Source organism: Poecilia mexicana, unplaced genomic scaffold (assembly GCF_051168715.1).
Source record: "Poecilia mexicana isolate PSO_F unplaced genomic scaffold, ASM5116871v1 scaffold_17, whole genome shotgun sequence".
Classification (NCBI taxonomy): domain Eukaryota; kingdom Metazoa; phylum Chordata; class Actinopteri; order Cyprinodontiformes; family Poeciliidae; genus Poecilia; species Poecilia mexicana.
Genome location: NW_028263386.1, coordinates 907,501 through 923,676, shown reverse-complemented (window position 1 = coordinate 923,676; position 16,176 = coordinate 907,501). Strand labels below are relative to the sequence as shown.

Sequence of the window (16,176 nt, the reverse complement as noted above, 5' to 3'; positions counted from 1 at the left end):
GGATGGATGGATGGGTGGTTAGATGGTTAGATGGATGGATGGATGGTTAGATGGATGGATGGATGGATGGATGGATGGATGGATGGATGGATGGATGGGTGGTTAGATGGTTAGATGGATGGATGGATGGATGGATGGATGGATGGATGGATGGATGGATGGATGATCCACATCCTGAATATTGTGGAATAAGTAACAGAAATCCTGTTCCTGCCTTTGTCCACTAGGGGTCTCTGTCCTCCCTCCTGTGAGGGGAGTTTTTCCCAGAGACCCGCAGGACCGAAATCTGCTCCAGGATCAGTTTCATGTTTATCAAACTCAAGTTTATCTCCGGGAATCCTCCTCTGGTTTTCCTAAATCTGGGAGTTTTTCCACGCAGCAGCAACTTCAACTCTGACCTGAATATTAAACACGTGATTCGGCGCAGACCGGACTTTGAAAAGTGTGTTTAAGTTTGCGCAGTGATTGCGGGTGCGCAGCGGCTCTGCGGTGATTTGGTGACTCCGGAGGAAGAGGCGGACTCTTCTCCGCAGCCTGTGCGCCTCGGAGCTGCGCAGTAGCGGACTGGGTGTAGTCTGGACTCCCGTCTTTTCCTGCTGGAGTTGTGGGTGCATGGCGGCGGACACAAAGAGCTGAGAGCGACCTCGGACAGCCAGAGAGCAGCAGCAGAGAGCCGCGGAGCCGGAGCCACCAGTCGCTCCTCGTTTTCCAGGATCCTCCAGTCCGGGATCGTTCCTGCGGGAAACTGACGGGGGAAACTTTGGGAAAGTTTCAGGAAAGCTCCGATGGGAGTTTTGCGGCCGATCGGGAGGACGGAGCGGGCGGGCAGGATGCAGAACCTGATCCGGGCTCTGGTGGCGTGCAGCTGGGTGGCCGCGGTGTGCGTCCGCGGCGCCATGGATGAGTGCGCGGACGAGCAGGGCCGACCGCAGCGCTGCATGCCGGAGTTCGTGAACGCGGCCTTCAACGTGACGGTGGAGGCCACCAACACCTGCGGCTCCCCGCCGGAGGAGTACTGCGTCCAGACCGGCGCCACCGGGGTCACCAAGTCCTGCCACATCTGCGACGCGCGGGACCCCCGGAACCACCACAACGCCGCGTACCTGACCGACTACAACAACCAACAGGACGCCACCTGGTGGCAGAGCCAGACCATGCTGGCGGGGATCCAGTACCCCAACTCCATCAACCTCACCCTGCACCTCGGTAAGAGCCCGGGCTGCGGGCCCAAGACACACACTGCGCCAACACACACTGCGCCTAAACTGGCTGCTCCACTGCGCCGCTTGGAGACCTTGGTCACTAAATATCTAAAAATTGGTTTTCACTGAAGTACAGCTGCTGTCTGGAAGGGATCTGGGGCAGATTGGGAACTGTTAGTGCAGATTAGAAACCTTGGGAACTTTGGGTTCAGATGAAGAACTTCTGGGGCAGATTAGGAACTTCTGGGGCAGATTAGGGATTTATGGGGCAGATTAGGGATTTATGGGGCAGATTAGGGACTTCTGGGTGCCGGTCAGGAACGCTGCTGGACATCAGGAACTTTACTGCAGATCATTCTGACCTCAGATCATTTCAATCTGCAGGCTGTGGTGGATCTCTGTTCTGCTCTGTTCAGGAGTTTCTTCATTGGGGGTTCTGGATGGTTCTGACCCGGGGCTCTGCTCAGGCTCAGCTTGACCTGCAGGGTTCTGGTGTACCAGCCACCTTTGAACACATCATCTGGTGTTAGATTCAAGCTCTCTGGGAGATTCAGGAAATCTTTGGGCGTAAATGTGTTGCAGCCTGAATGAAATAAATTAAATAAGAAAAAGAAAATGACTAAAGTTAAAATGTTATTAGCAAATATGATGATGATGATGTTAGGGTCTTTAAATGTAGATATTTGTACATCTGCTGATCTATTATTGGTGGTGACTGGAGTTTGTTCAGTTCAGCTGCGACTTGATGGTGGAAACTGGATGGTTTTGATCTCCAGACGATTTAAAGATGTCTGAAATTATTCCTGCATGTTTTGGATGTTTTCTTCATTTTTCTGGTTATTAATGTTCCATCTGCTTCATCGCTGTCTTCATCGCTGTCTTCCTCGCTGTCTTCCTCGCTGTCTTCATCGCTGTCTTCCTCGCTGTCTTCCTCGCTGTCTTCATCGCTGTCTTCCTCGCTGTCTTCCTCGCTGTCTTCATCGCTGTCTTCCTCGCTGTCTTCCTCGCTGTCTTCATCACTGTCTTCCTCGCTGTCTTCATCGCTGTCTTCATCACTGTCTTCATCGCTGTCTTCCTCGCTGTCTTCCTCGCTGTCTTGATCACTGTCTTCATCACTGTCTTCATCACTGTCTTCATCACTGTCTTCATCGCTGTCTTCCTCGCTGTCTTCCTCGCTGTCTTCATCGCTGTCTTCCTCGCTGTCTTCATCACTGTCTTCATCACTGTCTTCATCACTGTCTTCCTCGCTGTCTTCATCACTGTCTTCATCACTGTCTTCATCACTGTCTTCATCACTGTCTGTTCTCTGTTGGATGTTTTGTAGCTGAATCTGTTTGATGTCTGAAAGTCTCTGATTCTGTCTGAAACCAAGAAAACATTTCTCTACTTCCTCTGTGGATCTTGACCTTCTGACCTTCTGACCTTGGCTGACCTTGTTTCTCAGTCGTGACTCTGAAACAGATTCATTGAGCTCTGACTCGGTTGTGGAGAAACGTGTTTCTTCCTGAATCCGTTTATTCTCAGAACCTCCAGCTGTTTCCGACCAGAACCAGGAAGAACCAGGAAGAACCAGGAAGAACCAGGAAGAACCAGGAAGAACCAGGAAGAACCAGCCAAAGGCCATAAACCAAAATCTGACAGTTTATTGGTCCTTCTGGTTGAGACCAGCCTGATGGGGTCGGGTCCTGATGTGGGACACCTGTCCTCTGAGGAGGACAAAGCTTCGTCTGTAATCTCAGGAAACCCGCCGTGAGCTCAGCGCTCCCTGTAACTTGGTGTGTTTGGACTCTTTGAAGTGCGGCAGGAAGGCGACGTGTTCTGACTCGACTGTGCAGAGACGGGCCCCGGGGCCACATGAAAGCGCCACAAAGAAGAAAACCTGCAGGAGGAGGAGAAATGGAGGCCTGGAGCTCTGCAGCTGAAAACCTGCAGTTAGTTTTAACCAGGACTGAGATCTGGTTGAAGCTCAGGCAGGAAGACGGGCCACGTCCTCTGGAGACAAACAGAAGACACAGCATGGGACAGCCTGCTGTAAAACGATACTCAGACACGAGACCTGGATTTAGACTGTGTGAAAAGCAACCAGAGTCTGAAGGAAATGCCTAACAGGAGCAGGAACTGGATTAAAGGCTGAATTAAATCATAACTGAATTAAATCAGACGACGGCTTGGCCTCACAGCAGATGAAATCCTGCAGCAGAAAACTGGTCGGATCAGACCGAGCCGCTCTGGAGACACAAGCTGAGGGCCAAACTCTCCAGATTCGTCCCTGATGAAGAGCGCTGAAGCGTCCGCTCCGGTTCAGAACCGCCGTCCTCTGTGCTGGACCGCTGACGGCCGATAGACCCAACAAGACTGGACATTCAGAACAGAACCGGTTTAGACGACAGACGACGAGTCATCAGTCATAGTTTAGTTGTTGGTATTGATCAAGCTGCTTCCTGCACAGCAGACATAAAACCAGAAGACGTCATGCAGGATGTTTCATCCTTTCTGGATGTTTTTCTTATTTCATCAAAATGTTGAAAAGTCTTCTGGAGTCATTCCTGGTCTGAATCATAACTTAGTTTAATGCTGTTTTCTTTGACTAGACACTTTATTTGATTTTAGTGGAATAGGAACGTGTCGTCAGCGTAGAGGAACGCCAAATAAAATAAAGTGTTTTTACAGAGAAAGTAACGCTGAAGCAGCAGAAATGAGGATCTTATCCTCTCTGCACAATTTGAAGTTTTATGTTGCACCATTAAATGTTTCTGTTTTCTAAAACTAAAGATCAGGGACGATAAAGATAACCTTTGCAGTCATAAAGCCTGAAGAAGTTCAGGATCTGAACATAAATTTTAACGAGTTTGATGTTTTTTTATTTTCTTGGACCAGTTTTTAGGTTGTGGTAGAACAGAGGAGCGTTTTCTGTCTGCAGCAGGTCTGAAGTTTCCTCTTCATCACAGAACTTCACAGCTTTTTGCTGAATGTTTCATTTTTACTTTATTTAAACTTTAACTCGGGGTGAACTGTAGTCATTGAATCCTGGGGAACTAAAGGATCTGAATCAAAGCTTTACTCTGGTTTGATGTTCACTTTGTTGTGTTGGATCAGATTTTCTCTGACAGACAGTTTATTGCCAAAGAAATCAGAAGAAGTTGCTCGTGGTGGTCTCGTTTTCTTTGTACACAAAAATAACTTCCTGATTACAACAGATCAGTTTAAAGCATTTATTTTAAGTCTTGATGTCGGGACCAGACTTTATGCTTTATTAAAACCTGGAGACGTTTACAGGAAGCATCTGAATTAGATTTTCTTTGACTTTACTTCCTGTACAGGTCCAGTGCAGCAGAGAGGCGCTGATGAAATCAGAAAACATGTTAATCCAGCAGATATTCCAGCAGATCCGCTCCGGTCAAACAGAATAATCCCATGTTTTTACCTGGAAGGTGGTGGAATAAATATTAACGGTAAAACGAGGCCTTGAAGGAACAGAAGCAGGTTTTTATTCAGACATGATGTCACCGGCTTCAGGAGGATCTGGATAACAAACGAGGCGTTTATGGTATCTATCTCGTGTAGGAAAACACGGCTTTGTGTTTTTAACTTTGCAGAAAGGCCAAAAAAGAGAATAATAAACACGTTTCAGTGACTAAAGTCTCACATCTGAAGACTCTCCGGATGGAGCAGAACTCATCCAGTGGTTCTGAATCCACGGCCCCTTCAGGAGCCCTGGATCTGTGTGGGAAAACCGTGTTTCCCAACCAGTCCTGTTTTCCTGCGGCGCGGCCAGCTGCTGTAAATTACACCAATCTGAGAGCGAACCCAGGGCGGCGGGGGAGGGGGCGGCCGGACTCCGGCATTGTTTAGTGGCTCTGGAATGAGCTCAGCGTGGGAAACTGGGAAGTGTGGAGATTACTGGGCCGGCACAGCTGGAGCCGCGGCGTCGCTCAGCTGACGAGGCAAACGTCTCTGAAGCTTCACTGCAGATTCCCGACACTCAGGAATCCGGAATCCGGGATGAGCCGAGGTTTTCGAAACGAGGTCCGGTGTTGTGGTTCCGACCCGTCTGAGGAGGTTCTGTTCGTCGGCCAGGAGTTCAGACTTCAAAGCAGCGAATGAACTTCCAGCTCAGATGATCTGGAATCTCCACATGACGCTCCGGCAGCTCCCCGGAAAACAGTCCACAATATTCATAAAAACACTGGAATCACAATAAAAACATGTTTTGTTTTTAACTTTAACCCTTTAACTGCCGCACCTAGAAAAAAACTTGTGAACATTTTTTTATTTGCATTTCTTTTACCCTAGGGTGATCCATAAACACAATCAATATTTTTTTTCAACAGACCCTGTGGTTTTGGAAATATTGAGATGTAAGTTAATAATAAATGTAGCAAATTGAGCTAATGTAGTTGACATTTATTTCTTTAGTATAAAATCAAGTCATTTTCCTCTATTGGTGCAAATATGAAACAAGAAGTGTTATTACAGTGTTATACACTAATAATAATTATGGCATTATCTTACAAAAGAATTTTTGTGACTTTCTGAGTTGATATTAACAAATATGGTAAAATTTTAGAATAAATATGGGGAAATCATAATTTTCACTATTACTAACTAATTTAAACTTTTCAACCATCACTAGGTTTGTACATGACCTAATAAAAATACCAAGTACAGTAGATAAATTAAAATAAAATGCTAATTCATGAAGAAATAAACAACAAAAAAATGTCTGGGGTAATGGATACAGTTTATTTCTGTCAAAATGCCACAAAACACTGATTTTAATTTCAACCAAGAAAAACATTGCGTCGAACAAGGAAATATTACATTTGAATTTTTCCTATCTTCAGTCAGTGTCAGCAATCAGGTCAAAGCATGATTCATGGTGCCAGTAGTCCTCCAGTGGCAGGAAATTGAAAACACCCATAAAAAGAAGGATCGCTAGGAAATGCTGTATTTCTTCAGGGCTAGTCTTGATTTTATCCCCCAGCTCTTGAGCAGAGTTCAAATTGGTGTGATGTGTTCAATCATCTCATTAGTGAAGAACATTTTGAAATACTGAAAGGGTTAGGATAGGGGTAGGGTTAGGATAGGGTTAGGAAAAGAGGGTTTAGCCTGCCTAAAGACAGGAGTTGCACGGTCCATCCTGCCTCTCATTCCACTCCCCCATGTGTTTTGTGCTTGGTGACGTATTCTCTGTCTTCCCCTGCGTCCTTGTGTTTGCCATTCCTCTTGTTGCCACATCTCTTTTTATTTCTGTCCAGTCAGCTTTATTACTTAATCAATAAATGTTTTTTTAGTTAGTTATATGAATATAAGTTAATTTATGTATTCTTTTATATGCTTTTTTTATTGTTTTTGTTTTTTTTAATCTTTTTTTGTATTTTTTGATTTTTATAGAAGGAATTGAAAGGAAAAAAGAAAAAGGAAAAAAAGAGGATAGATTGATAAGAGTGAAAAAGAGGGAAAAGAGGATAGGTTTTTTAATAATAAGAGTAGAATGGAGTGAATTTTTTTTTAAATTCAATAAAGAATGAAGTGCCTATAAATCGCGACGTTTCGACTTATATAAGTCTTCCTCAGGCGTAGGCACAACAATTTATAACAACTATATAGCAACTATATAGCATGGTAATAACATCTGGAACAATCTGGTTCTAGTCCTGGTCCTAGTTCTGGTTCTGGTCCTGGTTCTAGTCCTGGTTCTGGTTCTGGTCCTGGTTTTGGTTCTGGTCCTGGTCCTAGTTCTGGTTCTGGTCCTGGTCCTGGTTTTGGTACTAGTCCTGGTTCTGATTGGTCCTGGTTCTAGTCCTGGTTCTGGTTCTGGCTCTGGTTTTAGTCCTGGTCCTAGTTCTGGTTCTGGTTCTGGTCCTGGTTTTGGTTCTAGTCCTGGTTCTGATTGGTCCTGGTTCTAGTCCTGGTCCTAGTTCTGGTTCTGGTCCTGGTCCAGGTTCTAGTCCTGGTCCTAGTTCTGGTTCTGGTCCTGGTTCTAGTCCTGGTTCTGGTCCTGGTTCTGGTCCTGGTTATGGTCCGGGTCCTGGTCCTGGTTCTGGTCCTGGTTCTGGTCCTGGTCCTGGTTCTGGTCCTGGTTCTGGTCCTGGTCCAGGTTCTAGTCCTGGTCCTGGTTCTAGTCCTGGTCCTGGTTCTGGTCCTGGTTCTGGTTCTGGTCCTGGTTCTGGTCCTGGTCCTGGTTCTGGTCCTGGTTCTGGTCCTGGTCCTGGTTCTGGTTCTGAGTCGGTCCCAGGGTCAGACCAGAACTCCAGCAGTAGAACTCTGGCCCAGAAACCCGGTTTGTCTCGGTGACCTTGGCGCTCCGTCTCCAGCTGGAGGTCACGGTGCAGAGAGGAGATTAAAGACAGAGAGGTCTCACTCTGATCTTTATCCAGTGGATCCGGGTTTCCGGTTCATTCCGGGTTCTGTCGGGTCGCCGTCTCTTTGTTTGGACCTTCCTGCAGCTGGGAAGGTTTTCCTGACAACTGAGGATCTCTGAACGGGATGCATCACTCTGTTCATTATTCATTACAGCTGCGACAGGCTGAGTCTCTCTGATTGGTTCTGATTCTCCCGGGAAGCGGATCCTGACTCGGTCCGCCATCAGCTGCAGGTTTTGTTGCTTCCAGCTGAATAAACCAGCAGCTCAGCTGATCCGATGACGGCAGAGACGGTTAATGAGGCAGCCTGAGGCGACCTCTCACTCTGTCTGAAAACGAAGCTCTGACTCACCTTCCTCCTCCTCCTCCTCGTCTTCGGCTCGAGTCATTTCAGGAATTCAGGCTTTTCCTTGGACCTGGAGGAATCCCCCCTTCCCCCCCACACACATCAGAGGCCTGTCGGACCTCAGTCCTCCTGACTGGAGCGAAGTGAGGAAGAGGAGGAGCTTCATCTTCATCGCTCCATGACTTTTCACCGACTTCCTGAGGAACAAACCCAGAGACACAAACTCTTCCTCAGACAGAAAGCTTCCAGGTTCATCCCTGAGCTCGTTTGGGTTTCAGTGGTCAGAACCTGCTGGTCGGTACCAGATGGGCCCAGATCAGAACCAACATGGCCGCCGGCCTCCAGGTTCAGATGTGAAGAACCTGACGGAGGTCGATCTGACCTCAGATCAGCTGGAGGGCATCCGTCCATCCATTCATCCATCCATCTGTCCAGAAAGTCCGGTCCAGTTGGTGAGGTGTGAATGCTAACTGACCTCTGACCTCTGGTCCTCCTGACCTCTCTCTGGGTTCGGTTGGTTCTGGTTTGGTTTGTTGAAACTTTCTTACGTTTCCTCTGACATCAGAGCTCAGCGTTAGCTTAGCGCTGCTGCTAACTTTGAAAACGTTTAGCTTACTTAATCCTTATCAGCCACAGTTGGTTTAGATCCAGGAGCCGACGCAGTGCATGATGGGATTTGTCTGAGATGGGAGTTGAATGTGAGAAACAGGAAGTAGCTGTGGCTCTGTTTGCCCTCCGCCTCAGCAAACAGCCGCTCCTTTCTTCTCCTCCTGCAGGTTGAAGCTGCCGCTCTGTTTGTTCTCGTCGCTTTGAAGCTGCATTCTTGTTGCCGTGTTAATTAAAAGGCCGGCGGTGCGTTCAGGGACCCTGAGCAGTGTCGTTCCTCTCAGCTCTTCTTCAAGCTCCTCAAGTCTTCCTCTGAACTTTGGTTGAACTTTTTCTTTAAAATTCTGACATTAAAACTGAACTCAGAGCTAAATGTTTAAAAGTGAGTGATGATGATGAAGCCAGGAGAAAGGATGAAGATGATCCCGGGGATCTTCGGCGTGTCGCAGCTCGTCTTCCTCTCCAGGCTGTGATTAAGCATCAAACCGCCATGATGAGGCGATAAACACGCAGGAAGTGGTAATTACAGCGCCGACACTTTCCACACTTCCTCAGAGGAAAGCATCATCATCATCATCATCATCATCATGGAGGTGTCCTGCTGCAGCAGCTTTTTATCACCAGAACCTCCTCAGTTCTGGTCGGGCCCGCAGGCCGACAGCAGTTCAGATTAATAACATTTTAATATAATATTGCTGCTTGGAGAACAACCTAAACTAATTCCAACACATTCTAAAGACCAATAAACTCTAATTTATAATAAACATTTAACATTGAAACTGGAACAACAAATAAAATGAATTATGAGTTTCTGTAAATTATTCTTCAGAAGAAGGTTTAAACACCAAACTGAAGAATTTATCATCCAGTTTTTGGCCGAAAGAGAAAAATCATTAAAATGGATATTATTATTATTTATCATGCCTGGTTCATTATTACATGATTAATCATTGCTTTGAATTTGCTTTATATTTTTTAATTTATTTATGGTGCAGGTTAATGTTCTTCAAATAAATGCTCATGTGACTGATGAAAGTTTAGCACTTGGTTTCGAATCTAATGATAAATATTACTGCATATTTATTGTCTATTTTGTAAATTTATGGGAATTAATCCATGAAGCTCTGAACCTTGGATCGGTTCATAAATCTATAAATGTTTTATTGAGTGGTTGTGGAAAGTTGCAGGCGTTTCCTCTGAGCTCTGGTCTGGTTGTCTGATGAGGCCCACAGCATGATGCCTCCTCCTCCTGCCGGCTGTGGGATCAGACACGTGAGTGAACAGAACCGTGTCGGCTCAGACTAAACACCCTGAGCTCAGATACCATCTGCTGACGCCGCCGCGGTTCAGACGTCTCTTATCAGCGGTGCTTTCTATGGAGAATCATGCCGCCGCCGCAGGAAACAGAGAAACAGGAAGTTAGGGATCCGGGTCAGACTCAGGTCGACATTTTAACCATCAGCAGACGGTTTGCTGCAGCTCAGAATGCTGGAAAACATGGCAGGAAGAACCAGAAAGAGAGAACGATCTGATTCATTCTCTGATCTGATTTGCAGCTTTTCTCATCCTTCATTTGGTTCCTCTGATCAGGACACAATCTCCATCCTCTGATTCAGCTCCAGTAAACTCCTGTAAACTCCAGTAAACTCCAGTATACCCCAGTAAATTCCAGTAAATTCCAGTAAACCCCAGTAAACCCCAGTAAACTCCAGTAAACCCCAGTAAACTCCAGTATACCCCAGTAAACTCCAGTAAACTCCAGTAAACTCCAGTAAACCCCAGTAAACTCCAGTAAACTCCAGTAAACTCCAGTAAACTCCAGTAAACTCCAGTAAACCCCAGTAAACTCCAGTAAACTCCAGTAAACTCCAGTAAACTCCAGTAAACTCCAGTATACCCCAGTAAACTCCAGTAAACTCCAGTAAACTCCAGTAAACCCCAGTAAACCCCAGTAAACCCCAGTAAACTCCAGTAAACTCCAGTAAACTCCAGTAAACCCCAGTAAACCCCAGTAAACTCCAGTAAACTCCAGTAAACTCCAGTAAACTCCAGTAAACTCCAGTAAACTCCAGTAAACCCCAGTAAACCCCAGTAAACCCCAGTAAACTCCAGTAAACTCCAGTAAACTCCAGTAAACCCCAGTAAACCCCAGTAAACTCCAGTAAACTCCAGTAAACTCCAGTAAACTCCAGTATACCCCAGTATACCCCAGTAAACTCCAGTAAACTCCAGTAAACTCCAGTAAACTCCAGTAAACTCCAGTATACCCCAGTAAACTCCAGTAAACCCCAGTAAACCCCAGTAAACTCCAGTAAACTCCAGTAAACCCCAGTAAACCCCAGTAAACTCCAGTAAACTCCAGTAAACTCCAGTATACCCCAGTAAACTCCAGTAAACTCCAGTAAACTCCAGTAAACCCCAGTAAACCCCAGTAAACCCCAGTAAACTCCAGTAAACTCCAGTAAACTCCAGTAAACCCCAGTAAACCCCAGTAAACTCCAGTAAACTCCAGTAAACTCCAGTAAACTCCAGTAAACTCCAGTATACCCCAGTAAACTCCAGTAAACCCCAGTAAACCCCAGTAAACTCCAGTAAACTCCAGTAAACTCCAGTAAACCCCAGTAAACCCCAGTAAACCCCAGTAAACTCCAGTAAACTCCAGTAAACTCCAGTAAACTCCAGTATACCCCAGTAAACTCCAGTAAACTCCAGTAAACTCCAGTAAACCCCAGTAAACTCCAGTAAACTCCAGTAAACTCCAGTAAACCCCAGTAAACCCCAGTAAACTCCAGTAAACTCCAGTAAACCCCAGTAAACTCCAGTAAACTCCAGTAAACTCCAGTAAACTCCAGTAAACCCCAGTAAACCCCAGTAAACTCTCTCAGGATCTTCTCTGAATGATCCCATCATTTGTTCCTCAGCCAGTTAATTGATGGTTTCCTGTTGGGAATCTTCAGCTGCTGTTTCTCTGCTCCAGTTGGGAACCAGCTCCCTCCCAGTGTTGACCTCTGACCCCACTGTAAGCCGACTCTGAATATTTCCTCCCTGGTGGGAGCCGACGTCACGGTGGGAACGGCGCGGGACGGAAACAGCAGCAGCTTGGACCCGAGAGGAGAGCGGCGTGTGGAGGCCGGGAGCCGCTCCGCTCTGTGATTGAGGCAGGAAGTGAAGCCGTGGCCCCGGGGGGCCTCCGGGGGGGAGGGGTCATTACAGACGGCGAGGAGTCTGAGCGAGCCGAGGCGCTTTACAGGAACAAGCAGATGCATGCAGGGTAATTTTAGCTGTGCTGGCAGGGGGGTAAACACATGACGTGTGGACGGATTAATGAGCGGCACCGAGGCTTCGGCTGCAAACCGGGCCGCCGCCTTCTGAGGCTGTGCAGGTTAAAGGTCAACCTTCAACTGCAGTTTAACTTCTAACCTCCATTCATCTCAACCTGAGCTGGTTAAACTGAGCCTACAGGCAGAAAACCTGCTACCTGAAACACCTGCAGTGTTTAACTGACAGCAGATCAACGCAGCGTCGGCTGATTCTCCTCCTTATAAACATTAAATTACATTCATGTTCATTAATTTATAATTAATTATAAAGCTGCTTTCAACAAGCTTGAAGGTAAAATTAGTTGCGAGCACTGGCGTTAGCTTGCTAACTGGGTTGTCTTTGGTATCTGTTCATGCTATTAGCATGCTAACATATGCTAACATACATCAACATGTTCAAAGCTGTTTCCCCAAATCTTCCCAGTAAAGAAACGTTTCACTGAATAAATCAGTAACAGATTATTGTTCTGTCGATTTATTTCCTCTCTGATCGTTACACATTTTACCGTTAGCATGCTGCGTTGCTAAGGCATCTGATCATCGTTAGTATAATCATGCTAACTATTTACTCGTTAGTATTTAATATTGGTGTTCATATTCTTCATGTTCATATCATAATTATGTCAGAGAAGTTCTTCTGCTAAAGTTAGCATGTGAGATGTTAGCTTTAGCGTCCTAACTAAAGAGTAATGTAATTTAATTTCCTCGACTTTCATAGTTCCACCAAAACTCAGTTTTCTTCCCTTTAATGTGGAAAACTGAGACGTTTGAAGACTTTCTGCCTGTTTTGTCTGCAGAGATCTCTGGGCTCAGACGTTCAGGGTTTAAATTAAAGTCGGAGCTCAAACCGTCCAGCAGCAGCTCAGAGAAACAAACTGAGGCAGATTATTGTTTATTTGTGAAACAGATGAAGAGATCCTCTGTGCAGACTCGGATCAGTCAGCAGGATCTGAGCTTTTTAATAATCGGATGAACAGATTGTATCTGAAGAGGTTCCTTCAGAGCTCGTCTTGTTTACGTCTCGCAGATCTGAGAGAGACGCCCGACTGATGTGGGCTCCTATTTATCTTCTTCCTCCCTTTGCTCTGCTTGCATTTCGCCTGGAGGACTGACTGCTGCTGCTGATCCTCCAAGGTTACAGCCGAGGCTTCATGAATGCACAATCAGGAAGACGTTGTTGCTCCGTCAGATTCTCATACAGACATGAAGATTTAGTTATGAATTAGTTTTTTGATTCGTTTCTTTCTAAAGAGAAACTAAAACGGTCTGTACCAGAACCTGGTTCTGGTACGGTTCTGGTCCATCAGAATCGGGTGACGTTTTGAGGTCACTGTGTTCCTCTGGACTTTAACTCCTGAACTTCTGTGTTTCTGTTCGAGTCGCTTCAGCAGAAGCAGCTGCTGCTTAACATTTATTGTCTCTACAACTCAAAGGTCCACAAAGCAGAAAACACCCATAAACCTGTTTTAGTCACTTCTTTAAAGAAAACTATAATTTCAGGGAACCAACTGTTAATCTCATAAAGCACCAGACATAAATCTTTAACAGCCTCCAGTTTATGGATATTATTACACCTGAACGAAGATTACCTCAGAGAAACAAAACATTTCACTCCCTGCAGCGGATTTTAGATATCATGTCTGCTAATAACAGAAATACTGAATTCAGGTCATTTATTCTGCTTTAGAGCTACAAGGAAACTTGATTCATGTTTCTGTGGTGAAAGATTAAATCCCTCAGATTAAATGTAGGAACAGCAATCCCTGTAACAGGCATGCTAACCCTATCGTTAGCATTACGCTGCTAATATTAGTCTCATCTGGAGGACAAAGATTTTTATTTAAAAATGCATTTATTATTGAGCAGATACAACTAAAAATGTATTGATAAAGACTCCAAAGATGTAATTTCTGCATTTTTAATGAATGAATTTTGTGGCCCAGCTGTAGTTGAATAGTTTGGACTCGTCCTGCCGGGGCCCAGCAGCCGGTTTGGGCCCTGAGGCCCCTCAAAGAGGTGGAGCGGCCCTGTTTTCAGTCTCTGGCCGCAGATTCAGGCTTTTCTCATCGTGTCTGCAGCTGTGTGGGGGTTCTGCTGCTGCATCCTGCTGGGGACGTTTGTCCTGGTGGTGATAAGGTGGGGGGTCGTTTGCTCCTGGCCCCCCGGTGAGGCGACACCTCAGGCGGGGCAGCCGCTTCTTTGGTGGTCTCTGCTGTGAATCGACTACAAACAGAGAGATGTTTGGAGTCGGAGGTGTGTGTGTGTGTGTGTGTGTGTGTTGGGGGTTCGTCCTGTGATTAGATCAGAACTCCTCCTCTGAACTGGGAAGTTGCTGCAGGTTTCACACTCCTGATCAGAGAATCTTCTGCTCTGATTTATTTGATGCAGAAACATCAAAACGTCCCGAAGAGCGGCTGAACCGTTGCTGCTGAGTCATTACTGAGTCGTTGCTGCTGAGTCATTACTGAGTCGTTGCTGCTGAGTCGTTGCTGAGTCGTTGCTGCTGAGTCGTTGCTGCTGAGTCGTTGCTGCTGAGTCGTTGCTGCTGAGTCTTTGCCGCTGAGTCATTGCTGAGTCGTTGCTGCTGAGTCGTTGCCGCTGAGTCATTGCTGAGTCGTTGCCGCTGAGTCGTTGCTGCTGAGTCGTTGCCCCTGAGTCATTGCTGAGTCGTTGCCGCTGAGTCGTTGCCGCTGAGTCATTGCTGAGTCGTTGCCGCTGAGTCGTTGCTGCTGAGTCGTTGCCCCTGAGTCATTGCTGAGTCGTTGCCCCTGAGTCATTGCTGAGTCGTTGCTGCTGAGTCTTTGCCGCTGAGTCATTGCTGAGTCGTTGCTGCTGAGTCGTTGCTGCTGAGTCGTTGCCCCTGAGTCATTGCTGAGTCGTTGCTGCTGAGTCGTTGCCCCTGAGTCATTGCTGAGTCGTTGCTGCTGAGTCATTGCCGCTGAGTCATTGCTGAGTCGTTGCTGCTGAGTCGTTGCTGCTGAGTCGTTGCTGCTGAGTCGTTGCCGCTGAGTCATTGCTGAGTCGTTGCTGCTGAGTCGTTGCCCCTGAGTCATTGCTGAGTCGTTGCTGCTGAGTCGTTGCCGCTGAGTCATTGCTGAGTCGTTGCCGCTGAGTCGTTGCTGCTGAGTCGTTGCCCCTGAGTCATTGCTGAACCGTTGCCGCTGAGTCGTTGCCGCTGAGTCGTTGCTGCTGAGTCGTTGCCCCTGAGTCATTGCTGAACCGTTGCCGCTGAGTCGTTGCTGCTGAGTCGTTGCCCCTGAGTCATTGCTGAGTCGTTGCCGCTGAGTCGTTGCTGCTGAGTCGTTGCCCCTGAGTCATTGCTGAACCGTTGCCGCTGAGTCGTTGCCGCTGAGTCGTTGCTGCTGAGTCGTTGCCCCTGAGTCATTGCTGAACCGTTGCCGCTGAGTCGTTGCTGCTGAGTCGTTGCCCCTGAGTCATTGCTGAGTCGTTGCCGCTGAGTCGTTGCCGCTGAGTCGTTGCTGCTGAGTCGTTGCTGCTGAGTCGTTGCCCCTGAGTCATTGCTGAACCGTTGCCGCTGAGTCGTTGCTGCTGAGTCGTTGCTGCTGAGTCGTTGCCCCTGAGTCATTGCTGAGTCGTTGCCGCTGAGTCGTTGCTGCTGAGTCGTTGCCCCTGAGTCGTTGCTGAGTCGTTGCTGAGTCGTTGCTGCTGAGTCGTTGCCGCTGAGTCATTGCTGAACCGTTGCCGCTGAGTCGTTGCCGCTGAGTCGTTGCTGCTGAGTCGTTGCCCCTGAGTCATTGCTGAGTCGTTGCCGCTGAGTCGTTGCTGCTGAGTCGTTGCCCCTGAGTCGTTGCTGAGTCGTTGCTGAGTCGTTGCCACTGAGTCGTTGCCGCTGAGTCGTTGCCGCTGAGTCGTTGCTGCTGAGTCGTTGCCCCTGAGTCATTGCTGAGTCGTTGCTGCTGAGTCGTTGCCGCTGAGTCATTGCTGAGTCGTTGCCACTGAGTCGTTGCCGCTGAGTCGTTGCCGCTGAGTCGTTGCTGCTGAGTCGTTGCCCCTGAGTCATTGCTGAGTCGTTGCTGAGTCGTTGCTGAGTCGTTGCCGCTGAGTCGTTGCCGCTGAGTCGTTGCCGCTGAGTCGTTGCCGCTGAGTCGTTGCCGCTGAACCGTTGCTGCTGTTTCCCTGAAGCTCAGACGTGATGACAGATAAACATCATTAAACTTTCTGCTGCTGCAGGATTAAGCAAGAAAATCTCATAAAATTAACGTTTCATGTTCAATTGAAACATTTGAAGATGAGTGGATAATGTTTTATTAGATTAAAGATTACATTATTACCCAATACATTAATTAATTTACCTGTTTTTTGTTTTTCCTTTTGGA

At 47.0% G+C, this 16,176-nt stretch overlaps 1 protein-coding gene across 1 annotated transcript in view; it reads left to right on the top strand.

The window, feature by feature from the left end:
• Positions 1 to 322: 322 nt before the first annotated feature.
• Positions 323 to 16,176, top strand: part of lamc1 (laminin, gamma 1) — a 50,208-nt gene continuing 34,354 nt past the window's right edge. Inside the window, exon 1 of the mRNA XM_088014891.1 lies at positions 323 to 1,206. Within this exon, the coding sequence (XP_087871017.1) occupies positions 786 to 1,206 (421 nt within the window). The 5' untranslated portion in view covers positions 323 to 785. The remainder of the gene's footprint in view (positions 1,207 to 16,176) is intronic.